The sequence below is a fragment of the Ranitomeya imitator genome, chromosome 1 (genome assembly GCF_032444005.1).
Source record: "Ranitomeya imitator isolate aRanImi1 chromosome 1, aRanImi1.pri, whole genome shotgun sequence".
NCBI classification, from domain to species: domain Eukaryota; kingdom Metazoa; phylum Chordata; class Amphibia; order Anura; family Dendrobatidae; genus Ranitomeya; species Ranitomeya imitator.
In genome coordinates this window covers 819,672,432-819,700,027 of record NC_091282.1, presented here as the reverse complement: position 1 = coordinate 819,700,027, position 27,596 = coordinate 819,672,432, and the positions used below count along the sequence as shown (strand labels likewise).

Here is a 27,596-nt window from a genome sequence, read left to right as displayed (position 1 = left end):
ACCTAGTTCTTTGCACTTCATGGTCAGCTCATTTAACTACATTATCTCTCCTTGTGTGTGTTCCACCCATAGCGCCATTTGAAATCTGTTTTGGGTTTTTTTTCACCAAGGAATGCACCATAATAGACCATTCGCCATAAGGAAGACGTGACATTGTTTAGGTCTCATCTACACCGGTCAGTGTTTCTATAGAGACTTGTCAAAAAAGGTAGCATTGATGGTGATCATGATATGATGATGTATCACATGAACGCTCCATTGTTGACCAAATTACAGTACAAAGCAATAAAACAAGGAAAAATCCATTTTTTCTGAACCCATTTATTGCACAAACTGTACCAACATGTAGTTTATTTAGCACCTGCCAGCTACATAAAAGACAGATTCAAGATCATTCAAATCCCTCATGTGAACAAGAAAGTAAGAAAATGCCTACACAAGCTTTCTAGCAGAAGGATGGATTTGTCCAGGATTAGAAAAACATGGCCAATACCTTTAAGAAAAGGATCACCACACTTGTCAACAGGTTGTGTGTGATAGAACAGATGAACCAATCCGAAGGAGCAGAGCCGCAATTAAAAGAACTCATTTTTCCAATACTTGACAAACCACTTAAAAAGGAATTCTCAAAATTTAAAGTGATCCTTGCTTCACCTCGAAAAAAAACCCCCAAAAACACCAAGTGCTGTGCTCCGCTTTCTCCGCCACATAGACAGTGAATGGAGTAGAGGGCAAGCATGCGCACCAGCGTTTCATTCATTATGGAGCTCTGCAGAACACAGATCCATGGGGGGGGGGTTCAGCAACAAAGTAGGTTAGACCTCATCCTATGTAGGCGACTTTCAATTCTGGAAATGAATGATAAGGACGGAGTCCTTATTGGGGTAAAATGTATATGCTACCACAGCGTGGTATAACAGCAGCCTAAAATGCAGCTCCTGTACAGGTTGAAAGTGGTGCTATGCAAAGAAAGAAACCACAGAACTATAATGGCCCCTTCAATGTGGCATTAGGAAGTCCCAGCAACACTTCTGGCATATCCCAGTGATATGTGAGTAGTTCCTAGTCATCCAGATGAGCCAAGAAGGGGCAATACCTTACAAGTAGAGATGCAAGATTCTTTAGGACAGAAATCTCTTTTGACACTTCACTGACAATTACGACCGCTCCATAATCATGCATGCCCTAGCCACTAACCATTGCTTTGGCTTTTAGCAGTTTTCCCTTGCCTGTGCAGCCAGCTATACATGTACACATGTACAATTACACACCTTTCACTTGCAGCATCCGTTGCCTATTGCACTGCAACAAATGCTGATCAGCTGCGAACTACAAGGCAGGATCTTATCTGCCATCTACAGAGCAATGTACATAACTAGCCAGAAAGAAAATAGCAAAGTAAGAACACGAGGTGAAGAGCAATGGAGAGCAAAGGCTGCAGTACACAGACTTTCTGCTGGATAAGGCATCTCCAAGTGATGGCGGAGGTCAGCATTTCATCTGGAGGTAGGAGGAAAGCAGCAATTCTGGAGGGCAGAACGCTCGGTTCCTGTTTACCACACGCATCTGACGTTTGCCTTCAAAGTTGGAACCTACATGGAAAATAAAGAAGGGAATTTAGCAAATGAAATGAAAATATAATTAGTTGAAGGGGTTTTCAAAGAATAGGAAAAAAATAGAGTTTAACATGGAAATTTTAATTACAAATAAATCCCATAATACTTTTTAACTTGCTCTCTAGCAAATCACAATTTTTTTTTTAATCACTATAGAATTAAAATGGCCGCCACCTTGTTACTCTGACAGAAACCTGTCTTAGAATGTCAGGACAGGAGCCTGTGAGCATGTGCAGCAGAAGCTCCTCCCGACCCCTTTATGCGTAAAATGTACTAACAGTGGATATTCTGTCCTAATGGAGACCAGATTAAATCCAGGTCACCGTTCATGACATCTGAGGTGTTCAGAAGACGCCGCATAAAGGCGTGAAGCAATCACAGAATAGAAGGATCCAGCGCAACGGACTATGGATATTTTTATTCACAAAAGTGCTTGGAAGAGGACAAACAGTCAGCCCTACAGCTTACATGACATGGAACATTGACACGTTTCAGGGGACTTCGCACTCTTAATCACACTTTGTCCTCTTCTGAGCACTTTTGTGAATAAAAATATCCATAGTGCGTTGAGCTGACCCTTCGATTCTGTACCAGTACCGCAGATACCAGTATTACAGTAAGAGACTTCCCATACCGGTGTCCTCAGACTTTCTGATTTAATACTGGAGATACCAGTGATTAGGTAAGAAGAGGCTGCTCACCCTGCTGTCCACCCTGTCTATCTGATCGAATACTGGAGATGCCAGAGCCGATGACGTAAAGAGGTCACTCAGCCTGCTGTCTACCCAGTCACTCTCAGTGACTATACACAGTATAACCATCTCCAGGTAACCACAGTGGAGTTTCCCACTGCACATACTCACATGCACCTGTCCTACTACTCTAGGACAGGTTTCTGGAACAGGCAGGTTTCTACCAATCACTAACAAGATGGCTGTGTTGTGTATAAATATGTGATTCTTCAGAATTTGTTTTAGTCTTTGCCTGATGAAGAGACCTGCTTAGTCACGAAAGCTTGCAATTTGTTACCATCTTTTCAGTTAGCCATTAAAAGGTATCAACCACTGAGGACTCACGTCTAAATATTTTAATAAGATGGCGGACATTTTAATTCTACACTGATTACCACCTCACTAGACAAACTATTGAGATTTGTTAATTGAGAGCAATAAGAATTTATATAAGATGACATTTCCTTGACCCCCCCATTCCCAGAGAACCCCTCTAAGGTAACACTGTCATAAGATGGGAGATACAACAGTTGACACAACACCCTATACTAGAGTTGGATTACTAAACAAAGCCCAAGACTAGAACAAAATGAGCATGTACACACTGTAGTGAGTAAGTAGTAAACAACATAGGGTACTTCGTTAGCACTATTTGATCAAAAACGCGTAAAAGCCATCCCACTGTGACAGGTGTACCCAATCAGGATGGTTCCATTAATATATTGAAGGGAATGGGTACACCTTGTTGTGATGGGATGGCTTTTAAGCTTTTTTTTTTTACCGAAACAGTGTTCACTATGTTATTTTCATGTACTATTACTATTTACTACAGGTTGTATGCTCATTTTTTTCTCTAAGACTTTGTCTCTTTAATTGCCACAGTGTGAACGTGCTTCTATGTATTCCATGTAAACCAACTTCTGCTCCGGCTCATTTTGATGGTTTTGTGCTTTTGCTGAAGTTGAATCTCCTTCTCTTGAACTTAGCTGGGTGGCATATTTTGATGTATGCCTTGTCGTCTGTCAAAGGCTCTACTTTGATCAAAGCTGATGGTTAGGCAACATGTTAATAAGATGTTTGAAGAGAATCTTTCAGTGTTATGACAAATGTGTCCTTCCTCACCTTCACTCATGGCTCAATATTTCACAAGATTGGCGAAGAAAGAACCACCCCTCACCCCCGCAAGATAAACAGGATTTTGCAAAATACTCATGAGAAGTCTGTGCTATGCGTTAGGGCTGTCAAACTCAATTTCACAGAGGGCAATATCAGCATTATGGTTGCCATCAAAAAGCTGGCTTTCAATTATAAGGGCTCATGCAGAAGTGCAACATGGTATGAATATGGACTGCACTGCATGAACTGGCTAGGGGCTATGAAAGCAGTCTCTGGATAGTAGTGCGAAGAGTGCAGTGCCAGAAATCAAATGTCCAAGATGGACTGCTCCCTATAAATCAAAGATGGAACCTGCTGTCTTTGCCATGTTTTAGTACTTGGCAGAGGGGCCAGCAAAAGCACTCACTTGCAATGCAAAGAAAGCGAGTAGACAATTGCAATCCAGAATGAGAAAAAGTTTCGGTCTGAATAGACCTTTTATCAGTATATATTTGACCCCCTAGATGAAAAAACAGACTATGAAGATACAGGATTGCTCTGATTGCTCTGTTGCTCGGCATCGTTGTCTAGATCACTGCAGCGTCGCTAAAGGTACCGTCACACTGAACGATATCGCTAGCGATCCGTGACGTTCCAGCGTCCTGGATAGCGATATCGTTCAGTTTGACAGGCAGCAGCGATCAGGATCCTGCTGTGCCATCGTTGGTCGGAGCAGAAAGTCCAGCACTTTATTTCGTCGCTGGATCTCCCGCAGACATCGCTGAATCGGCGTGTGTGACGCCGATTCAGCGATGTCTTCACTGGTAACCAGGGTAAACATCGGGTTACTAAGCGCAGGGCCGCGCTTAGTAACCCGATGTTTACCCTGGTTACCAGTGTAAATGTAAAAAAAAAAACAAACACTACATACTTACATTCCGGTGTCTGTCCCCCGGCGCTGTGCTTTCCTGCACTGGCTGTGAGCGCCGGCTGGCCGTAAAGCACAGCGGTGACAGTGCAGGAAAGCACAGCGCCGGGGGACAGACACCGGAATGTAAGTATGTAGTGTTTGTGTTTTTTTTTTTTTTAAGTTTACGCTGGTAACTAGGGTAAACATCGGGTTACTAAGCGCGGCCCTGCGCTTAGTAACTCGATGTTTACCCTGGTTACCAGGGGACCGGCATCGTTGGTCGCTGGAGAGCTGTCTGTGTGACAGCTCTCCAGCGACCAAACAGCGACTCTGCAGCGATCGGGATCGTTGTCTAGATCGCTGCAGCGTCGCTAAATGTGACGGTACCTCAAATGTGACGGTACCTTACGAGTCGTTCTAGTTCAGAGATAGCACTGTGAAGAAGTGTCTGCGGTGTCAAATAAATTACTTTTATTGTTGCATCACAAGTGAGTGCCAATATTGTATGCAATCTGTTTCTAGAGAAAATACATTGAAGGTTAAAATGGGCACATTTGTCCATGCTTATCAATGGCCGCCAGAATTTCTTGAACAATTGGGCTAGTACTGTTCAACAGTGCCACTGAACCCTGAAGAACCTATTAGGCACTGCTCAGTTATTAGTTTACTGGAAGATTTTTTTAATGAACGTTACCGATTTTGTTATATAGGAATTCAGAGGTCTGAGCTCGCCAACTTCACGTGTGGTTGAGAGGGAGCATGCGACATGCTAGGCTTCCACAGAAGCCGGAAGTGCTTCCTTTATAAACTATACCCACTAGTATAGCACTGCTAGGCATATCATACAGATATCGTTATAGTGGTCAATCTCAGTGACAGGTTCTGCAGTGTTAAAGGTCAGTATTTTACGGAATACATTCGTGACAAATCTAGCAATAAAGATATAGCACTAAGTGGTTTTACACTTTCAGGTGGATACACTGGATCACCTCAATGCTTCAGGGTTACTTCAGCATGCTCGAAAAATATGTTTGAGTCCCCGCGGCTGTTAGACAGCTGCAACACATGCAAGAATTGCCCATGCATTTGTTGCAGCTGTCAAACAGCCACAGGGACTGAAACGCATTTTTGAGCACGCCGAAGTAACCCTGTTGGCACACGAGCATGTTCAGAAAACTCCTGATCTCAACACACTCACTCATCACTACTCATGGTACATTTGTGTTTAGTAAGGGTCCAGCAGCCTGTATTCTTTCAGTTCCAAAACATATTGTAAGAAAATCAATCATGTGACTGCACTGCAACAGGAGTATAGACTGTAACCACTACTGAGGACATTACAATGGAGGATTGCAGTTCTACAATGCACATAAACATAGAGTTCTTACTGGCAGAAGCAAGATCCATGTACTGACACACCGCATGCAGCAGAAGGCGATGGTAACTAGGAAAGAACCACAAAGGAAAAAGACTGAAGTATAACCACAAACAATTCAGCTTAAAGTAGCACGCCCATCAACGTTTTTATCTTAATACATTACAATCATCATATTCTAGCACTGTATACTTACAATTGCTCACTTTTTTCCTCTATCCAGCAAATTCTTTTTTTCCATTAAATCTAAAACATCACATGATTAAAAAACGGACTAGCTGAATAATTCTAAGCTTTATGTAGAAACAAGAGGCCAATTATTTCTGTATGAATCAGGAGTTACTGCAAAAGTCACTGGCCAGGGAAGGAGCAACTGGGTCAGGAGTCGAGAGAGGAATGATAAATACAGGGAAAAGAAACTTCCTAATTCTACATAGGATAGAGAAGAATTAGCTGGGTAGAAAGGCAAAATAAGCAATTGTAAGCACACAGCGCTGTATAATATGATGGCTGAAATATGTTAAGAGGCTAAAAAATTAAGAGGATCATTCCTCAAATTTTTCATGTTAACCTGTACATGCAATGTAATTGTGTATGCCGAGCAGAAGAGAACTTTTTAATTTTACCTCACTGTTGCGGATATGGGCAAAGAATTTGTTCAGTAATGAGGTACTTTTTGTTAAGTCCCTACTGGAGGAGGGGCAGTGCAGCCAAGTTACATTATACCGCAACTCCGCAATGGAGAGGCAAAAGAAAAAAAAATATGTATTCTGCTTTGCAGTGACCATTATATTCTGTGTCCAGATTAACAGGAAAAATTTGGGGAAAGGTCTTTAATCCATTACAAAATGCATGTTACTTGAAAAAGACAATGAAAGAAAATTAAATATTCTACTGCTTTCTACCAAACTATGTAAAACATACTATTTTTATGGTCTGCAAAAATTATACAAGTGTATTCTCAGCAGTTTTCAAATAGATTAAAAGGGGTTGTCTGGTCTTAGACAGCATGTGTGCGGTCAGTATGTGACTGAAGACTTGTGAATCCTCACATCATGCGCACGGTGTGGTATGAGGATTCGCTGGCATTGGTGGTCATGTGACAGCAAGTATGCATACTCTTGGCTACATCACGACTAGATGGGTGCAGCCTCACTCAATGCAAGCATATTGCGCAAGCCCAGAAACAGTCTAGTCGGAATGTGGCCTTGAGTTTGCATACGACAGCCACTCCATGTGACAGGACAGCCATTCCTGGCAAAAACACCAGAGCATCATCAAGGCACGCAATGTGAGGATTCACAAGTCTACAGTCACAGAGTGGTGTATTTAGAGAGGGTCAATGTTATATGTAGAATAAATGGGTTATCCGGTCTTCAACTACGAATCTGTAGTCACAAATTGGAACCATAGAAAATTACTAGTACAAGAGGTCCCATTCTGGATTTATAATACTGGTTGCTGCTAAACCAAAAGTGTTAAAACTGAAGGACCTATTATAAAGAGGTTCTCGGTTTTTGTCCACTCCTTGCATGGTCTATTAGATTATAGTTATATGATATAGTGGGGGGAAAAAAGCCATGGAAGATCATAAGTCTAATTACAGGGAATGCACTGAAAGATACAAGTGAATGTAGGACAGTAAAGAAGGAGCTGAGAAAACTCATTTTGCTTCATTCTGCCACTCAACTGATGAGAAGAACCCATAGCTTTCAGTCAGCATGTACAAAATACATTACTATAGTATACATCATTTCCAACAAGCAGATGACAGGAAGGCTCAAAAGCAGGTGGACACGAGTGTCCCAAAGCCACCAATCCACCTACATTTGACCTATGTTAGCAAATGGCAAGAGTTTTCTATAAATACAGTGGGGAAAAAACGGATTACTTACCGGTAATACTCTTTTATAGAGCCACGACATCACCCACTTGAGAGAGGATCTGGCCCTAGGAACAGGAAACCCTATGGAGATATAAAAGGGCCGGTCCCCCTTGCTCCCACAGTTGGGTTACAGAGAATGAGAGGAAACACCCGCTAGTTTTAGTAGGCAATCCAATATTATTATTTATATTTAGTTAACTTAAGTATGACTAAAGTATGACTTATCAGTGCTCTTATGCAAAATATCTTATTAGGGAGGGAAGTGAAGGGGTGCTGTCGTGGCTCTATAAAAGACTATTACCAGTAAGTAATCCGTTTTTTTCTCTTCACCACGACAGCACCCACTTAAGAGACTTTCAGGGATAGTCATTTGGGGGGGGGGGGGGGGGGGGGGGGGGAGAAGGGGGGTTAAATCACTGTGTTAAGAACTGGTCTACCGAAAGATAAGAGAAGTCAGTAGAGGAAGACCGGTCCAATCTATAGTGACTGTAAAAGGTAGAGGGAGAAGACCAAGTTGTGGCCTTACATATTAGTTCTATTGGGACCTTTGCTCTTTCAGCCCAGGATGATGCTATCGCCCGGGCGGAGTGTGCCCTTACGATCTCAGGCGGATTCTCTCCTTTTGACGAATAAGCCAGGCAAATTGCATCCCGAATCCACAAGAATAACGTACTTTTTGTGACTCCAGATCCTTTCTTATGGCCCTGGAAGGAAACAAAGAGAGCCCTGCTCTTCCTCCAGAGACTAGTTCTGTCTAGGTAAGCTATTATGGCCCTTCTTACATCTAGTGTATGGTATTTTTCCTCTTCCTGATTTGCGAGGGAAGGAAGGAAGGAAGGAAGGAAGGAAGGTTTCTTGAGACCTACGGAATTTGGTACCTACTTTAGGCAAGTAAGAAGGGTTTGTTTTTAGGACAATTCTATCCTGGAATATTGACATAAAAGGAGGATCTATTGATAATGCCTGAATGTCATTTACTCTTCTTGCTGATACTAAAGCAACAAGAAGAGTTGTCTTAAGGGAGACGTATTTTATGTAGGCTGAGTGTAGTGGCTCGAATGGGTGCCCTGCTTCGAGAACTAGATTAAGATCCCATGGCGGTACGTGCGGAATTTGGACTGGTTCTGACCTTTGGCATGCTGAAATAAAATCTGGCTACCCACCTGTCTCCTGCAATATTGTGACTATATAAAGCTCCTAGAACAGAAACCTGTACTTTCAAAGTACTAACTGATAGGCCTAAATCACGTCCTCTTTGGAGAAACTAAGATAGAGGAAATGGGAATTTCTTTTGACAGAGATGCTGCGTAGAAACTAAGAAATTTTCTCCATACCCTTACATGTATAGTTGTTGTAGTTCTTTTCCTACTTAGTAAAAGGGAATCAATTAGTTTATCTGAAAAACCTCTTAGCTTTAGTAGCTACCTCTCAAATTCCAGGCTGTCAACCGTAGGACCATCACATGAGGGTGGTTGAAGGGGCCCTGGGGGAGGAGATCCTGAGTCTCTGGGAGAATCCATGGATCGGAAATGGACATGGCTCTGAGGCAGGAAAACCATGGTCTCTTGGGCTAAAATGGTGCTATTAGAATCACGTTTGCTCTGTCCTCCCTTATCTTCCTGATCACTGTTGGAAGAAGTATCAATGGAGGAAATGCATATGCTTGCTGGAATCTCCACGGAACTTGGAGGGCATCGAGGATATTGGGGTTGTCGGTCAGAAACAGTGAAGCGAACTTTTTGACTTGTCTGTTGCTCCTTTTTGCGAAAAGGTCTATTTCGGGTGTGCCCCATTTCTCGGTTATCATTGTGAAGATGTGACGGCTGAGTACCCACTCTCCTTGGTGGAGGGAGTGACGGCTGAGAAAAATGATAATTACTTATGGGTAATTTGATTTTCTAGATCCATGACAGCATCGTTACGTGAGAGATGGCTCCCACCCCCAAGAACAGAAAACCTGCAGAGGAAATAAAAAGGTGGGGGCGGCACCTCTCTCCTCAGTTTGTTTACAGTTTGTTACAAATGGCTCGGCTTCTTAGAATCCCCTACCCACATCAACACGCCGGAGTTGTGCGCATGCGCCTTCAGTGGCCCGTTGTCCTCGCTCTTCGTGTCTCTGTGGTCTTGGCAATGCCAGGTACTCAGTTCCCGTGCGTCCGACCACGTGATATGGGGGGGCGGGAACTTCTGGATCTGCCTGTCGGCGTCTGTGCCGCACATTGCCCTGGCGTCTGACCTTGGATGTCTATATAGTATATAAACTCCTTGATTATAGATCTTGCCACCCCCTGACGAAGGATTTTCTATCCGAAATGCGCGTCGGGGTGTGCGCATTGTTTGGTTCTGGTGACGCCTTAAAAAAGGTACAGAACTCCTAATTATTCTCTTTTTTCCCCCCTTCTATTATGGCACTTTGCACAATTTTTAGCCTTACACATTGGCTCACATTGTGGGATATTATTATTGCACTTTGCACATTTTAAGCCTTATATATAGGCTCACATTGTGGGATGTTATTGCCCCATATTTTTAGTTACATTTTTTTAAGGTCACTTGTGGAATACACTAATCCCTTCCTTATTTTTACACTTAGACTTTATCTCTAGGAGTCCTACGTAATAACCTATCCTTTTATGGTGCACCTTATGCCTATTTAGGTTTTTATATATTGGTGATTTTTTATATGTCATTTATTATATATATATTTTTTGTCTTCAAACGTGCGCACACAAAATATGTTGTAACCACTGCAAATAAAGTAATGTTTTAAAACGTATATCCGTGCTACTAATTTCTTTGAGTTGGGTCTAAAGTTCTGGTGGTTGGTCTTGTTACTCATGTGAGTGGTCTCCACTCATTTTTATTTTGTTCCACTGGGGTTTATTAAATGGTTTCATAGCAATATATGTAATTCTTTGTAGAATTCACTGACCCTATAAGGTGTTAATTTTTTTTGTTGCAGATTGGTACATTGTAGTATGCATCCGTAAGATCTATCACTGCCATGTAACAACCCGGATACAGTAATTTCAATGCTGATTTTACTGTTTCCATTTTGAATTTTTCTACCCGGATGTATTGGTTTAGGGCCTTTAAATTGAAAATTGTTCTTCGTGACCCGTCTGGTTTTGGCGTGAGGAATAGGGTGCTGTAAAACCCCTTGCCTATCTCCTGTGATGGTACCCTTATAAGGACTTCTTTTCCCAGAAGCAAGAGGATTTCCCTTTCTAGCAACTTTTGGTTTCTTAGTGCTAAGTGGGTGACTTTTATCCTATGAGGAGGCTGGGTAACAAAGTTCAAACGTAGGCCTTTGGATAACAGGTCGATTACCCATTGTGAGGGCTGCAAGGTCTCCCATTGATGGACGAAAAACCGAAGCCTTCCACCCACCCGGACTTTGGCGTCATTGTTGTTTAGGGGCTGGTTTATGAGGGGGCCTATTGAAGAGGAAGCCTCTGTCTCTTCCACCATTCCAAGCCCTCCCCCGAGTGGATCTATCTGCTGGCTGGCCTCCTTTACCTGACCCCCCGAAAGGATCGATGCGTGTCACCCCAACGGCATCTGAAGAAGGGGGGGTGGTGGAGGGAAACGCTTCTTATCTGCCGCCTTCTCCAAAATTTCATCTAGCGCGTTCCCAAATGGGTACTGTCCTTCACAAGGTACTGCACAAAGTTTTACCTTTGATTGGAAGTCAGCATTCCAATTCTTTAGCCATAGTGCTATTCTACCTGAATTGGAAAGGGCGCTTGCCCGGGCAGAAAAACGTAACGAGTCAATGGCAGCGTCTGCTAGGAACCCCGCTGCATTTTGTAATGACGGTATTACTTCCAGGAGTCTATCCCTTGGGCATTTGTCTCTCATTTGTTCCCCTAGTTCTTCTAACCATTTTACCATGGCTCGAGCTGTGCAGGTGGCGGCTACTGCTGGTTTGAACGTCCATGTTGACGCCTCCCAAGCTGATTTCAAAAAGGCATCCGCCTTTTTGACAAGTGGTCCTTCAAGGCGCCCATGTCCTCAAAGGGAAGAGCAATACCTCTGGAGGTACTCGCAATGGCTGCATCAAGCTTAGGCGCTTTCCCCATTTGTCACATATCTCCTCATCAAAGGGATATTTACGTTTTAATGCCTGGGGGACTGCCATTTTCTTATTCGGCTTTTTCCATTCCTTTTTAATCAGATTTAAGACATTATCATGAAACAGAAATACCCTCCGTTTCCTTCCCTCCAGATTGCTAAACATTGAATCATGGATTGATTGTTGTTCTTTTGGGGTTTCAACTCCTAGGGTAGAACCAACAAGTTTCAACAATTTCCCAATTTCTTCAGATAACACATACGGGTGACCACACTCTTCTTCTGGAGAGTTCAAGTCTGAGTCACCCCCAGGCAGCAATTCCCCTGGTTCCCGCTCAGATTCTATGTCAGAGATTTGTGCAGGGGCAGAAGATGTATTTTCGGAACTATGCAATCCATGTTGTTTTAATTGCTCATTTACTGTGCTCTGGACCTCGTCTCTAACAATCGCTTTAATGTTCTGGAGAATGATGAAGACTCCTCAGTCACGGTTTTCTCTATACACGGACGATAGATCCGTTTATGATCTAGGGAGGGCTTTCTCACAGAGTGCACATACTTTATTCTTTTGTTTGGACGTCACTTTCTTTACCTATATACGTGACACAGAAATATAGTGTTACAGATCTGTTTTTGCCTTAAAAAGGCACTCACCCCCGGAACCTTAATACCACGGCAGGCTGTGGGTTCTCTGCTGGAACGGCCGATTCCACCGGGTCCGCCATTCTGCAGGAGGCTGTAGCTGGCGTCAGAATTGCCGCTCCCTCCTTAAATGATTTTTAGAGCGGTTTGTGCGTCCCTGAACCTTCTCCCCTCTGGGAGTGTCAGCATACCGCTCACACTCGGCGTGTGACGTCACTTCCGGTTTGATATCGGAAGTTCCCCCATTCACTCAGCGGCCGGCGTCGTGATGGGTAAGCCCCCTTACTCCGGCTCAGCCTCCAGCCAGGAGCGAACGCCGGGGAGCCTGCAGCAGGCAGGGCGCTTCTCTGCAGCTCAAGGGGCCGTAAGTGGCGCGCGTGCGCCGACCCCCGCTGCCCCGTCGCGGGCCTTGGTCTCCGGATCAGAATCTGCCAGAGGGAGATCCCTCCGTATGCAGCACCGCAGGCTCCCCACCAGATCAGGAAACTAAACTGAGGAGAGAGGTGCCGCCCCCATCTTTTATCTCCTCTGCAGGTTTCCTGTTCTTGGGGGCGGGAGCCATCTCTCACGCAACGGTGCTGTCATGGGGAAGGGAAAAAAATCTGCTTTTGAATTGTCCACTCCTCTGACATGCAGTGCTGACAAGGATAGAAGTCGTTTCTCTGCTATAAATAGGATGTTGTCTGCTATAGACATGAGAGCTCCTGATCTCGTTCCTCCTTGATGATGTACGAGACGGATGACAAGTTGTCTGATAGTATTCTTTTGTGTGTGTTCCTTGTAACTGTGGAAGGAATTTACACGTGGCATGATAGATGGCTTTTAGTTCCCTTTCATTAGATGAATCGTTTGACTCCCTAATAGACCATTGTCCTTAAACTATCTGATCACCTAGATGTTCTCCCTAGCCACTAGGACTGGCATCAATAAAAATTGTTTTTGAGGGTTTAACCACCGAAGGGACCCCACCTTCAAGATGATTTGGGTCTAGCCACCAGGTCAGGGACTCAATTACTTCTATTGGTAGGGATAGACGACTTCCTAAATGACCCTGTAATCTCTCTCCTTCCTGTAGTATGGTATACTGCAGCCATCTAGTATGGAATTGAGCCCATGGGATAGCCGGAATGCATGATGTAAAGGAACCAAGAAGGGACATGCCTTCTCTGAGGGAAATTATAGGGTTATTAAACTGATTGTACTTTATTTTTTATTGTTATTTGTTTAGATTCTGGAAGGAGAACTCCTCTGACATACGAGTCTAAGGGTATGTGCACATGATGCAGATTTAGTACAGAACTGCAGCAGATTTTTCTGCAGCAGAAACGCTGCAGAACTGCACTGTGATTTACAGTACAATGTAAATCAATGTGAAAAAAAAAGCTGTGCACATGGTGCAGAAACGCTGCAGATTTCAAAGAAGTGCATGTCACTTCTTTTGTGCAGTTCTGCAGCGTTTCTGCACCCCTCCATAATAGAAATCTGCAGATGTGTTTTTGATGCATTTTTGATGCACAAATCTGCACAAAAAACGCATCAAAAACGCATCAAAAACGCACCTGCAGATTCTGCCAGGAGATACAGATTTAGTGCAGAACTGCAGCAGATTTTTCTGCACCAAATCTGCATCGTGTGCACACAGCCTAAGAGAAGACCTTTGGAATGTTTGGCGGGTTGTTGGAGACAATCTGGATTTTTCCCAATTAATTAACCATCTCAATTCCTGCAGGGATGAAACTGTATCAAACAGGCGTTGCTGACACTGTGAAGGGAAATTTCCCACCACTAAAAGATCATATATGTATGGGACTATGAGGGTATCTTTTAACCTTAAGTATGACATCACTTCTGACATTAATTTGGTAAAGACCCTGGGGGCGGTTGACAGTCCAAAGGGCATTGCTGTATACTGAAAATGACATACTTGTCCTTTCATCATAACCGCCACACGAAGATACTGCTGATGTTCGATATAAATTGGTAGATGGTAATATGCATCTTTTAGGTCGAGGACTGCCATAAAGCACCTGGGAAACAGAAATTTTACAGTGGATCGGATAGGCTCCATCTTGAAGGTTTGGATTTCTAAGAAGATATTCAATATCTTAAGATTTATTATAGTTCTATATGACCCATTTGGTTTTGGAACCAAAAATAAAGGGGAGTAAAATCCATTTCCCCTCTGATGAAACGGGACTTCTACTAATACCCTTTTGGATAGGAGATTTATTATTTCCTGCTCCAAAAACTCCTGTTGAGATTGAGATTTTAGAGAAGTCAACAGGAAGTAGTCCGGAGGGACTCGGGCAAAATTTAATTTTAGGCCTGAAGTTACGAGGCTAGTTGCCCATGAGTTGGATGTTACTATACCCCATTGTTGAGAGAAAAAAGACAGACAATCTACCACCCACTGGTAAAATCGGTCCTAACGTGGTTTGTCATCCATTTTAAATGGACGTTTTCCAAACAAAGCACCTTTTTGTTTGGTATCTTTATTGGCCCAGCGGTCATGGTTTCTAACATCCTTTCTTTTAGGTTTCCGGAATGCTCTCCTATAAGTCGGAAAATAATTATTAGGGAATCCCTTTTTCCTCTCGCCCGCTTTGGTGAGAATTTTGTCTAGTTTTGTACCAACAGGTACTCACCCTGGCATGGTAGGCCACAGAGTTTAGATTTCGTCTGAGCATCTCCTTTCCAACCCTTTAACCAAAGTGCTCGGTGTGCTGCGTTGGTTAGGCCTGCTGATTTAGCTGCTAACCGAATAGAGTCAGCAGAGGAATCCGCCAGGAAGACTGTAGCACCTCTAATCAAAAGGTATGGAAGAGAGTTTATCTCTGGAGAGACCGCCTGTTAAACCTTCCTCTAGATCGTTTATCCAGACTAACATGGACCTTGCCATACATGTAGCTGAAATTGACGATTTAAATGCCCCTGTACATGATTCCCATGACCTCTTTAGAAGGGAGTCAGCTTTACTATCCAGCGGGTCTTGTAAGGAACTTGAATCCTCTACTGGCAGTAAGGATTTTCTGGACGTGGATGCTAATGCAGCATATACTTTTGGGGCTTTTGTTTATGTAGACAAATCCTCATCATTAAAGGGATAGCGCCTTTTTGATTATGAAGGCAACCCTTTTTGCCCCTGGCTTTCCCATTCCTTTTGACCAAATTTTTGATTGCTGCAATTACTGGAAAGGTTGTTTTTTTTTTCTCTGATAAGCCTGCAAACATGATGTCCTGTGGCGTTTTGGGGTCTTTGGTATCTTTAATACCCATGGTGTCTCGGACAGATTTAACGAGATTATCAATGCTTTCTGTTGGAAAGTATGTGTCTTGTTCACCTTCTGAGGAAAGGTATTCCTGGGAAATATCTATATCCCTATCCTCATTATCAGCAGAATCGTCAGATTTTGGTGAATCATATTTTTTCCTGGTTTTAAATTTCTGGAATACTATCCGAACCCCTTAAGGCTCGTAATTCCTCTCTGATCATTTGTCTAATATCTTCTGACCTTACTGAGGATTCTTCACGTAAGGTGGACTCAATACATGTGTGACACATCCTTTTTGTATGACTATCCAGGAGGGGCTGGGAGCATAAATCACATTGTTTGTGCTTAGATTTTTCAGCTCTTTTTGCTTAGGGTGCATAGAAGAAAGAGGGAACAACAATCAGCTTAATAGGGTGGGAAATACACTCATCCCAGTGAAGCTTTCGGTCAAGGTACCGGCTGAAGAGGAGGAGACGGAGGCACAGGCTGAGAGGTAGATCGATCGGGTCTCTTTTCCTTGGCGCTCCTTGTGGAGGATCTGCTCTGCTTGGAGCGTCCGCTGCTGCTTGTACGGCTGCAAGGAGCATTTGTTGTGTCTTTTAAGGAAGGCACCGCTGAGTCCTTAGAAGCCATGTTGGACACCAGAGTATCACCGCCGGTTTCTTTATAATGGAAGCCGCCATCATCTTCTTCCTGTTGCACCCGGAAGTACTTGTCACTTCCGGGTCGCGGCCATGTATGTGCCTGAGTCTCTCTTCCTCATTCACCCTGGAAGCTTTTGCATCACTTTTGGGGGAAGACACACCGGGCCAAACGACCGCGCTTGCGCCCGTCGAGCACAGCGTGGCGACACGCTTACCTGCGTGTTTTCGCCCTCCGCAGGCCAAGAGAAGACGCTCATCCTCCGTGAGCCAAGCGACTCCCCGAACCTTGCCTCACGGCGCCTGCCAGCAGAGGGGGGAACTGAAGACAGGACCCCTGATGCTGCTTCCAGCTCTGTAGCCCTTGCCGTCCTAAAGGTAACCGCGCAAGCAGCATCCAGGCTAGACATTCTCTTCTCTCCATGAGTTCCCTTAGGAACAGGAAACCAACTGTGGGAGCGAGGGGGACCGCCCCTTTTATCTCTCCATAGGGTTTCCTGTTCCTAGGGGCGGATCCCCTCCCTCAAGTGGGTGCTGTCATGGCGAAGAGAAAAATAAGTATTTGATACACTTCTGATTTTGCTAGTTTTCCCACCTACAAAGAATCGAGAGGTCTGTAATTTTTATCACAGGTACTCTTCAACTGTGAGACAATCTAAAAATAAGAACCAGAAAATCACATTGTACGATTTTTACATAACTAATAAGCTTTTTATTGCATGAAATAAGTATTTGATACAAGAGAAAAACAACTTAATATTTGGTACAGAAAACTTTGTTTGAAATGACAGAGGTCAGAAGTTTCCTGTAGTTCTTGACCAAGTTTGTACACACTATAGCAGGGATTTTGGCCCACTCCTCCATACAGATCTTCTCCACATCTTTCAGGTCTCAGGGCTGTTGATGGGCAACATTGAGTTTCAGCTCCCTCCAAAGATTTTCTATTGGATTCAGATCTGGAGACGGGCTAGGCCACTCCACGACCTTGAAATGCTTCTAACGGAGCCACTTCTTAGTTGCCCTGGCTGTGTGTTTTGGGTCATTATGCTGGAAGACCCAGCCACAACCCATCGTCAATGCTCTTACTGAGGGTAGGAGGTTGTTGGCCAAAATCTCATGATATATGACCCCATTCATCCTCCCTTCAATAAAGTGCAACAATTCTATCCCCTTTGCATAAAAGCACTCCCTAAGCATGAGGTTTCCCCCACCATGCTTCACGGTTGGGATGGTGTTTTTGTGGTTGTACTCATCCTTCTTCCTCCAAATACGGCGAGTGGAGTTGATACCAAAAGTCATATTTTGGTCTCATCTGACCACAAGACCTTCTCCCATGCCTCCTCTGGATTATCCAGACGGTTAATAGCAAACGTCAAAAGGACATGTGCTGGCATGAGCAGGGGAACCTTGCGTCCCTTTCAGGATTTTAATCCATGACGCCATTAATCCACAATGGTAATGTTCTAATAATTGCGCCAACAGTTGTTGCCCTCTCACCAAGCTACTTGCCCATTGTCCTGTAGCCCATCCCTGCCCTGTGCAGGTCTACAATTTTGTCCCTGGTGTCCTTAGATAGCTCTTTGGTCTTGGCCATGGTGGAGAGGTTGGAGTGTGAATGAGTGTGGACAGGGGTCTTTTATACTGGTAACGAGTTCAAACAGGTGCAATCAATACAGGTTCCGAGTAGGAAGGCTTCTTAAAGAAAAACCTAACAGGTCTGTGAGAGCCAGAATTCTTGCCGTTTGGTAGGTGATCAAAAATTAATTTGCAATATATTGCATGAAATAAGTCATGTAAAAATCACGAAATGTGATTTTCTGCTTTTTTTTTTCTTCTTCTTGGATTCTGTTTCTCACAGTTGAAGTGAACCTACTATAAAACTTCTATCTATATTCACATCTATCCATCGGTCACACTCTACGGGGGTAATTTTTGTTTAATGTGCTAAACAGCCATTTATCCATTAAAGGGAACCTGTCACCCTGTTTTTTCAATATGAGATAAAAATATGGTTCAATAGGGCCTGAGCTCTGCTTTACATCAGTACCTTTCATATCCCCCGATTCCCTACCTTTGCTTAGAAAATACCTTAGTAATCTCTCCATTTTCGTATCTCAATCACCCCGCTCCGATGGGCGTGGCCTAATCGCCGTCTCTTCCCCCGCTCCTCAGCATCTTTGATGTAACTAGATCTGTGAATAGCACAGATCCCGTTCAGTTTCTCCGCGTGAGCAGTGAATTTGCCTCTAGCGCCTGCGCAGTATGCTTTGACCAACTGTGGGCAAAGCATGAAATCATTACTGCGCATGCGCTGGCTTTTGACCCAATGCTCTGTGCCCCGGAACATACTGCGCGAAAGGCCACTTCAATGCACAGGCGCAGAAAACAACGGCAACGCAGGACAGAAGATAAATTAATGCGTAGAGGAAGGCAGGAGGTGGGGAGAAACGGCGATTAGGCCCTGCCCATCGAATCGGAGTGGGGTGATTGACATACGAAAACGGAGAGATTACTAAGGTATTTTCTCAGCAAAGGTGGGGAATCGGGAGATATGAAAGGTACTGATTAAAAGCATAGCTCAGGCCCTGTTGAACCATATTTCTTATCTCATATCGAAAAAAACGGGGTGACAGACTCCCTTTAATGCAGCAGAACAGACAAGGAAAAGCTGAGGGCACGGCCCGTACCTGTTCTCCATCATAGCAATATACACAGATTCTGGGCTGACAGAGAAAAATGAGAGCATCTCCTCTTCCAAAACCTCCAGTGTGCCCTGTTTAGAGACAAAACATGTATTCAAAATTATCTTACAAAACAACCAGCAGCAGAAATCTAGTATATCTGACATCTGCATGAACAGTGACTGTTACTACACGGAAGAAAGCTGTCAAGTCTTTAATAGCAAGATCTGATTCATTTAGTTCCTGCTTTGGCAGCTGGCATAATGTTTTTACTTCCCCTTACAGAAAAATGTTATTTTTTTAGTGCAAACATATTCCGCAGTACTTTAAATTTCAGAGCTGGCTGTCAGTCAGTCCCAGGGACGAGATTACAGCGGCTGCTCTCTATACACAGAGCGGTGACAAAGTGCCAACACCGCACCTATGAGGCTGAACGCTGCCAGGAGGCAAAGTAACATTTTCTCCCAGCAGCGGGGATCTCAGTGACGGCACCACACTGTCAGTACGCCATTAACCTGCACATTCACCCCATATCTGGTGACTGACAGCATGATTTTACATGACTGGTTCCCTTTAAGTAATATGTTTTGACCTGCAGATCTTGGACTTTCTTTGGCTCTGCTCGAGTCAGGCTTTTAGATAATTATTAAAATAGGTTACCACTTGATGCAGAATTGCATAAAGATGGCCATTGGTTGTAAAGGTGCCTAATAAATGTAAAACCTTACCCCCAATGCACATTTTCGCAAACATCTTAAACTTTCCCTTGCCACAAAAAAAGCTAAAGGGGTTGTCCACTACTAATACAACACCTTCTTGATCTAAATGTTTGGTGCTGGTAAAAATAAAAAACACCTATACTCCCCTCCTGTTCCAGCGGTGTCAGCCCTCTCGTTCCCACGCTCACGTGCGGCAATAACACGCGAGCTCTGCGCCCCAAACAACGCTGGCATCACTGTCCCCGCCTTCGGACAAAAATCGATCATCAAGAGGAAGTCAGAGCAGCCACAGCCTTGGTTTATTACTGATGTTCAATATGTCTGAAGACGGGATAGTAAAGCTGGTGCCAATTGGGCGCAGGGCTCACCTGTCTTAACAGTGGCACCGGGAGAGAATAGGCGTTTATTTCACCGACACCAAACATTCAGATCAAGAAGGGGTTGTGCTAGTAATGTGTAACTTCTTAACATTAATCAAGAATTAAAGGGGTTGTCTGGTCTTAAGCTGCAAGTCATGTAACCACAAGTATGCAATATTAATACTCCAAAATTAGGTAAGCCCGTTTCTGGCCTCGCACCGTACACTTGCACTGAGCAAGGCAACACCCATCTAGTTGGTCTGGAGCTTGCATATTTGCGGTTACTGCCCACTCCCGACGCCGGAGCATAATCACAGAGCGCCATGTGAGGATTCACAAGTCTGCAGTCACAGAGTGACTGTAGATTAGCTGCTTAGGACAGGACAACCCCTTTAAAAGTTTACAGTGTTTCTTCATGTTAACCCATTTGCAGCCAACATAATTTTCACACAAGAAAAAAAACAAACAAAAAAAACGGAACAATTCTTAACCATTGGTACATGACGTCTTTTCAAGGTGAAGCGTAGTCTCCGGTTTATACGCTGATAACACTCTTCAGGGGTATAAGCAGGATGCTCTAAAATGCAGAAGAGAGGCATTAATGGAGCACACTTGCATAAAATTAAGTGAGCTCAATTAGAATAGTGTTATAGTGCACAACAGGCAGGAAACATATGGGAATCTAGCACTGCAATGTTGCGCTTTTTGTGGCAGCAGTTAGGTCTGGGTACCTCAAAGGGAATGTCCTTTTCTCACTCGATTTTTACAAAGTGACTTTCATAGCCCAAGTAGCTGTAAACTAGCCTTCAATTAACTTTAAAGAGGATAGCCCTTAAATATTAATCATCCATCTTTATATAGGCGAGAAATGTATCAGGGTCTGACTGTGTGAACCCTCACCAGTAAAAAGAACAGAGAACTGCATGCATGCATGACAACCAGTCGCTTTACTTCCAGCGCGTAGTGCGGCAGTGTATGCATCAACACCACTAACACAAGAGTGGAAGGAGTGGTGGCCAACGGATGCATCCTGCTGAGTTTCAGGTAACATATAGCATAAACAAGCTCCCCCTGGCTTCTCCCTATCTCAAAGATTCAACCCCCTTGCTGCTTCAAAAGTACTGACACACCTGCAATTCTGTCAGATAATACTCATTTTCTTCCTGAAAATGATTGCCAACACAAATTCTTTGTTGTTATCATCTTCATTTAATTTGTCTTAAATGAAAAAACACAAAAAGAATTCTCCTCAAGCCAAATTGGATATAATTCCACACCAAACATAAAAAAGGGGGTGGACAAAAGTATTGACATTGTTCGAAAAATCACGTGATGCTTCTCTAATTTGTGTAATTAACAGCACCTGTAACGTACCTGTGGCACCTAACAGGTGTTGGCAATAACTAAATCACACTTGCAGCCAGTTGACATGGATTACAGTTGACTCAACCTCTGTCCTGTGTCCTTGTGTGTACCACCACATTGAGCATGGAGAAGAGAAAGAAGACCAAAGAACTGTGAGGACTTGAGAAACCAAATTGTGAGGAAGCATGAGCAATCTCAAGGCTCAAGTCCATCTCCAAAGACCTGAATGTTCCTGTGTCTACCGTGTGCAGTGTCATCAAGAAGTTTAAAGCCATGGCACTGCGGCTAACCTCCCTAGATGTGGACGGAAAAGAAAAATTGACAAGAGATTTCAACGCAAGATTGTGCGGATGTTGGATAAAGAACCTCGACTAACATCCAAACAAGTTCAAGCTGCCCTGCAGTCCGAGGGTACAACAGTGTCAACCCGTACTATCCGTTGGCGTCTGAATGAATAGGGACTGTATGGTAGGAGACCCAGGAAGACCCCACTTCTTACCCCGGGACATAAAAAAGCCAGGCTGGAGTTTGCCAAAAATTACATAAAAAAGCCAAAAACGTTTTGGAAGAATGTTCTCTGGTCAGATGAGACAAAAGTAGAGCTTTTTGGGCAAAGGCATCAACAAAGTCTACAGGAGAAAAAAAAGAGGCATTCAAAGAAAAGAACACAGTCCCTACAGTCAAACATGGCGGAGGTTCCCTGATGTTTTGGGGTTGCTTTGCTGCCTCTGGCACTGGACTGCTTGACCGTGTGCATGGCATTATGAAGTCTGAAGACTACCAACAAATTTTGCAGCATAATGTAGGGCCCAGTGTGAGAAAGCTGGGTCTCCCTCAGAGGTCATGGGTCTTCCAGCAGGACAATGACCCAAAACACATTTCAAAAAGCACTAGAAAATGGTTTGAGAGAAAGCGCTGGAGACTTCTAAGGTGGCCAGCAATGAGTCCAGACCTGAATCTCATAGAACACCTGTGGAGAGATCTAAAAATGGCAGTTTGGAGAAGGCACCCTTCAAATATCAGGGACCTGGAGCAGTTTGCCAAAGAAGAATGGTCTAAAATTCCAGCAGAGCATTGTAAGAAACTCATTGATGGTTACCGGAAGCGGTTGGTCGCAGTTATTTTGGCTAAAGGTTGTGCAACCAAGTATTAGGCTGAGGGTGCCAATACTTTTGTCTGGCCCATTTTTGGAGTTTTGTGTGCAATGATCAATGTTTTGCTTTTTGCTTCATTCTCTTTTGTGTTTTTTCATTTAAGACAAATTAAATGAAGATCATACCAAAGAATTTGTGATTGCAATCATATTCAGGAAGAAACTGAGTATTATCTGACAGAATTGCAGGGGTGTCAATACTTTTGGCCACAACTGTAACTGCAGAGTTGCCCCCAGATGACATCATGTTCCAGGCGAAGGGGGCAGGGTGATAGAAGTTCCCCTCAAATGAAATGTTACAGGAAGTGAAGTTTAAAAACACAACATTTAGATATTAGCAGGATAGGGAGAAGGAGTAGGGTACTTTATAATAAAGAAAATTACAAAGGTGCTTAGGGTATAAAAATATTTAGAAAGGACATTTTAGGTACTGGACCAACCCCTTTAACCCCTTCGCACTGCAGCCCATTTTCGTTTTTGCGTTTCTGCTTTTCGCTTCCCTTCTTCACAGAGCCATAACTTTTTTATTTTTCTGTCAATATGGCCATGTGAGGGCTTGCTTTTTATGGGACAAGTTGTACTTTTGAACGACTCCATTGGTTTTTACCATATCGTGTACTCAAAAATGGAAAAAAATTACAAGTGCGGCGAAATTGCAAAAAAAAAGTGCAATTCCACAACATTTTTTGGGATTTTTTTTTTTTTTTTTTTTTTTTAAACCTTGTTCACCAAATGCTAAATCTGACCTATTATTATGATTTTCAGCTGACATGTGCCAGGAAAGATGTGGGCTCACCGCCGACATGCGCAGTACTAGTACTGCGCATGTCGCAAAGAGGTTAAGATCAAAATCTTCAAAAAAACTTACATCTTTCTGGAGCAGTTAGGTAGTATAGTTGAATACACAAATTTGTAGTAGACGTTTGAGGGAAATGTTAAAAAGTATCACACACCATTCTATTGCAGTGCTGGAGTGGTGCCTCCAGCGTAAGGTCCCTAGCCTTAGGCTGGTACTTACTCGCTGCAGCTCCCATCAGTCTCCATCAGTTTGTTACCTGCAGCATCGCTCCAGTGTTTTCTGGGCAAGCTGGAGGTCACTTTTCAACGCAAGTCTCGGAGAGCCTTGTACTGGCTCTTAAAGACTTACATTGAGCGCTAGTGCCCGTTACTTCTGACATCTGGCCAGTCAAAAGTTGTGCTCACAAGATGGCGCCGCAGGCCCAGAGGGGCAACAATAAAAGAAATGAACACGGCAGCCGGTAAGTACAAGACTAGAGTCAGGGACCTATGATTAGTAACACCACTCCAGCTCTAAAACAAAACAAAAAAGGAAACAAAGCTGGAGTGGTGCTTTAACCCCTTCACAACATAGGACGTACATTTATTTACCATGTATAGTACAAGTGATCAGTAGGACTTTTAAAAGACATGGAGGAGAGAAAAAAAAACGAAATAAAAAGGTTCTCTGAAATACCTGTCCTCTCATCCTTGCATTTATTAACCTTCTCTTTAGGTTTCCTCACTTTCTGATCAAGGTACACCAGCAGTTTCTCTTGCTCTTCCCCAGATCGGTTCATGAAATCATTCCAAATCTGTTTAGAAGAGAAAGACATTGTGAAAATGTCAATAACTAAGAATATTGACATACAAATCATGAAGACCCCAATGGGAAGCACACATGTAATGCATCCCTCAAGGTTGTTCTACCATTACACCTCAAACTCAATTATGCTTTCATCAAACTTTGCAAAAATCAATAGTATAAGTGATTACAAGAAACTTTTGTAATTTATCTTATCGTAGAAATCAGCTTCCTTCCTCACTTATCAGACACTTCCACTTCCCTGCCTCATGAACTCTGTAGCGCTGTGAAAAAGCAGCTCAAGCCTATCTGGTCTTGTTCAGAGGAGCCAGACTGCACGGGTCACATAACAGCTTCATTATCCTCTATGGAAAGGGGAAGGGAGTGGAGGAGTGAGTAGCAGGGAAGGGAACAGACAAAAGAAACAAAAAAAAGACATGGCTCAGGACATTCTAGCAAGGGTTTTACTTCACGTCAGAGGTTTATACAGATTAAGGCTGGTTTCACATTTGCGGGTTTTTTTTTTTTTTGCGTTTTTGCAGTAAAAAACGCATGCGTTTTCCCCCCTATATTTAACATTAAAAACGCATGCGTTTTGATGCGTTTTTGCAACGCATGCGTTTTTTCTCTGCATGCGTTGTGTTGCAGAAATGCAACATGTAGTAATTTTTGCGGCGTTTTTTTGCCGCAAAAAAACGCATGCGTTTTTTCGCGGCAAAAAAACCTATTGATGTCTATGTAAACGCATGCGTTTTTATAAAAAAAAACAAAAACAAAAAAAAAACAAAACAGAAAACACACTGGTATGCCACCCCCCACCATAAAGGTGATAAAGGGATCCTAACCCTAAAGGGATCCTAACCCTAAAGGCCCCTTCACATTTAGCGACGCTGCAGCGATACCGACAACGATCCGAATCGCTGCAGCGTCGCTGTTTGGTCGCTGGAGAGCTGTCACACAGACCGCTCTCCAGCGACCAACGATGCCGGTAACCAGGGTAAACATCGGGTAACTAAGCGCAGGGCCGCGCTTAGTAACCCGATGTTTACCCTGGTTACCATGCTAAAAGTAAAAAAAAAACAAACAGTACATACTTACCTTCCGCTGTCTGTCCTCCAGCGCTGCGCTCTGCTTCTCTGCTCTCCTCCTGTACTGTCTGGGAGCCGGAAAGCAGAGCGGTGACGTCACCGCTCTGCTTTCCGGCTCACAGCCAGTACAGGAGGAGTGCAGAGCGCAGCGCTGGAGGACAGACAGCGGTAGGTAAGTATGTACTGTTTGTTTTTTTTTACTTTTAGCATGGTAACCAGGGTAAACATCGGGTTACTAAGCGCGGCCCTGCGCTTAGTTACCCGATGTTTACCCTGGTTACCAGTGAAGACATCGCTGGATCAGTGTCACACGCCGATCCAGCGATGTCTCCAGGGAGTCCAGCGACGAAATAAAGTTCTGGACTTTATTCAGCGACCAACGATCTCCCAGCAGGGGCCTGATCGTTGGTCGCTGTCACACAACGATTTCATTAACGATATCGTTGCTACGTCACAAATAGCAACGATATCGTTAACAATATCGTTATGTGTGAAGGTACCTTTACCCTACCCCTAATCCCTTTAGGATTAGGATCCCTTTAGGCTTAGGGTTATGATCCCTACCCCTAACCCTAACTATTTCTGTTTATAGTGGGTTTTTTACTTTATTTTGATGATTGGCAGCTGTCACACATTTCTCAGCATGCGTTTAAAAAACGCAAACGCATGAAAAAACGCATGTAAACGCGTTAAAACGCCGCGTTTTCTTCACCACATGCAAAAACGCATGGGTCAAAAAAACGCAGCGTTTGCACGCGTTTACATGCATTTTTTCACCATGCGGTTTTTTTTTTTTTAAAACGCATGCGTTTTAAAACGCAAGTGTGAAACCAGCCTAACACAGCACAGCTCTGAGTTCTGCTGGACAATGTCCTCATCAAATAATTGCCAGATGAGGAATAACACCACAAGTACACACACAGGACAACTTTGGAAAAGGTACTTGAAACTACAGTTTAAAGAAAACCTGTCAGCAGGATTGCGAAAACAGTTTGAAAATGGAGCTGGCCACGCCTGCACAACAGCAGCTATCGGTGATCAAATAGCAGCTACTGCTCAGGCGGTGCCATCTGACGTCTGGCACCTGTCTGCAAAAGGTTTTTTGTTTTTTTTTATCCCCAAGGTATATATATTCATTATGTTAACTAGGGGGCAAGTCAGTGAGAGATCAGTGACCTGTCATAAGCCATACAGATGAATAAGCAGAGCACTACATGAAGCCCCCCACAGGCCGCCCCGGGGCACAAGCACATCATTAACTCAAAACTGAAAATAAAAGATTAAACAAGAACCATAAGACAGATTTCATCACCAAGGTATCACTGTAATCAGTATAACGGCGCCAACCTGACAGTGTCTGTAGTTAACTGAGTACAATCCTGCTGACAGGGTCCCTTTATTTGTTGATTAATGCCACATATGCTCCAATATGGTACCTCAATGTACACCTCATTATTACAGGCTTCAGCAAATATGCTGGGAGATGAACATATGCAAGAGTCAACTTCATCGGCAACACATTCATCCCTTTCCAGCAAACTCAATAGAAAGCGATCTGCAAGAGAGGAAAAACAAATAAATTTGTCAAATTGAGTGATCACACTTCTAATTCTTTATAGACAGAGCAGCAGTGTTCCAATATTCTCACCACCATTTTATTGAGGGTCCATGACTAAGGATCTCAGAATCCTTGATGGACATTCCCAAGCACCGCTCTGGTGCATGAGACTCCCCCCTGCCCTGCTTTATTAGCTTATCCAAGAGTTCGACAAAAAGAAAATGAAAAACAATCATCTCACCCCCCAGTTACATGGTGTACAGAGCCTGCACGGATTATGGCTCCATACTAGGAGGACATTTTACAGACTGTTCCAACTGTCTAAAACATACTTAATTTAATGAAGTTAGCTAAAATGTCATCGTCCAAAAACCAACGCATTTCAAATGCAATAGCTGTTCTTAAGTCATGGAATAGACCAAAAGGAAGGAAACTGGATTATCAGTTCGAAACAAATAATAGGATGCAAAACCGCTGGAGAAAACAAACTCGCAATCTAGAGGTGGAAAATATGAGATAGTGGAAAAACTATTCCAGACTCATCAAGACCAGAAATGTTCATGCTGGAGTCAGATGCTCCTGAGACGTACGCATCTTCATGAATCCGGCGCGCCCTATGAGTGACGTGCACATCAGTGTCCCCCTTGACACAAATCCTACCCCAGTCCCTGCTAGAGCAAGATTAGGGTTGTAGCAAACACCGCCCATCATCAATTTGATGAGTAGTGGTCAACACATCCTTGTCCTGTTCCGTTCGTCCCTTGTCCGCTTAATTTCAGTGTAGCCTCTAGTTGCACCAAAATTTTTCCATTCGTGGGAACGTCGCCTCACAAGTACTTTTGAATGTAAA

General features: G+C 43.5%; 1 protein-coding gene across 1 annotated transcript in view; it reads right to left on the bottom strand.

Annotated features, from left to right (window-relative positions):
• Positions 1-301: 301 nt before the first annotated feature.
• R3HDM4 (R3H domain containing 4) overlaps positions 302-27,596 on the bottom strand; it is a 49,083-nt gene continuing 21,788 nt past the window's right edge. Inside the window, exons 3-8 of the mRNA XM_069740077.1 lie at positions 26,625-26,743; positions 23,993-24,110; positions 20,492-20,577; positions 18,929-19,014; positions 5,741-5,796; positions 302-1,592 (exon numbers count right to left, since the gene is read on the bottom strand). Of these exons, the coding sequence (XP_069596178.1) occupies positions 1,489-1,592; positions 5,741-5,796; positions 18,929-19,014; positions 20,492-20,577; positions 23,993-24,110; positions 26,625-26,743 (569 nt within the window). The 3' untranslated portion in view covers positions 302-1,488. The remainder of the gene's footprint in view (positions 1,593-5,740; positions 5,797-18,928; positions 19,015-20,491; positions 20,578-23,992; positions 24,111-26,624; positions 26,744-27,596) is intronic.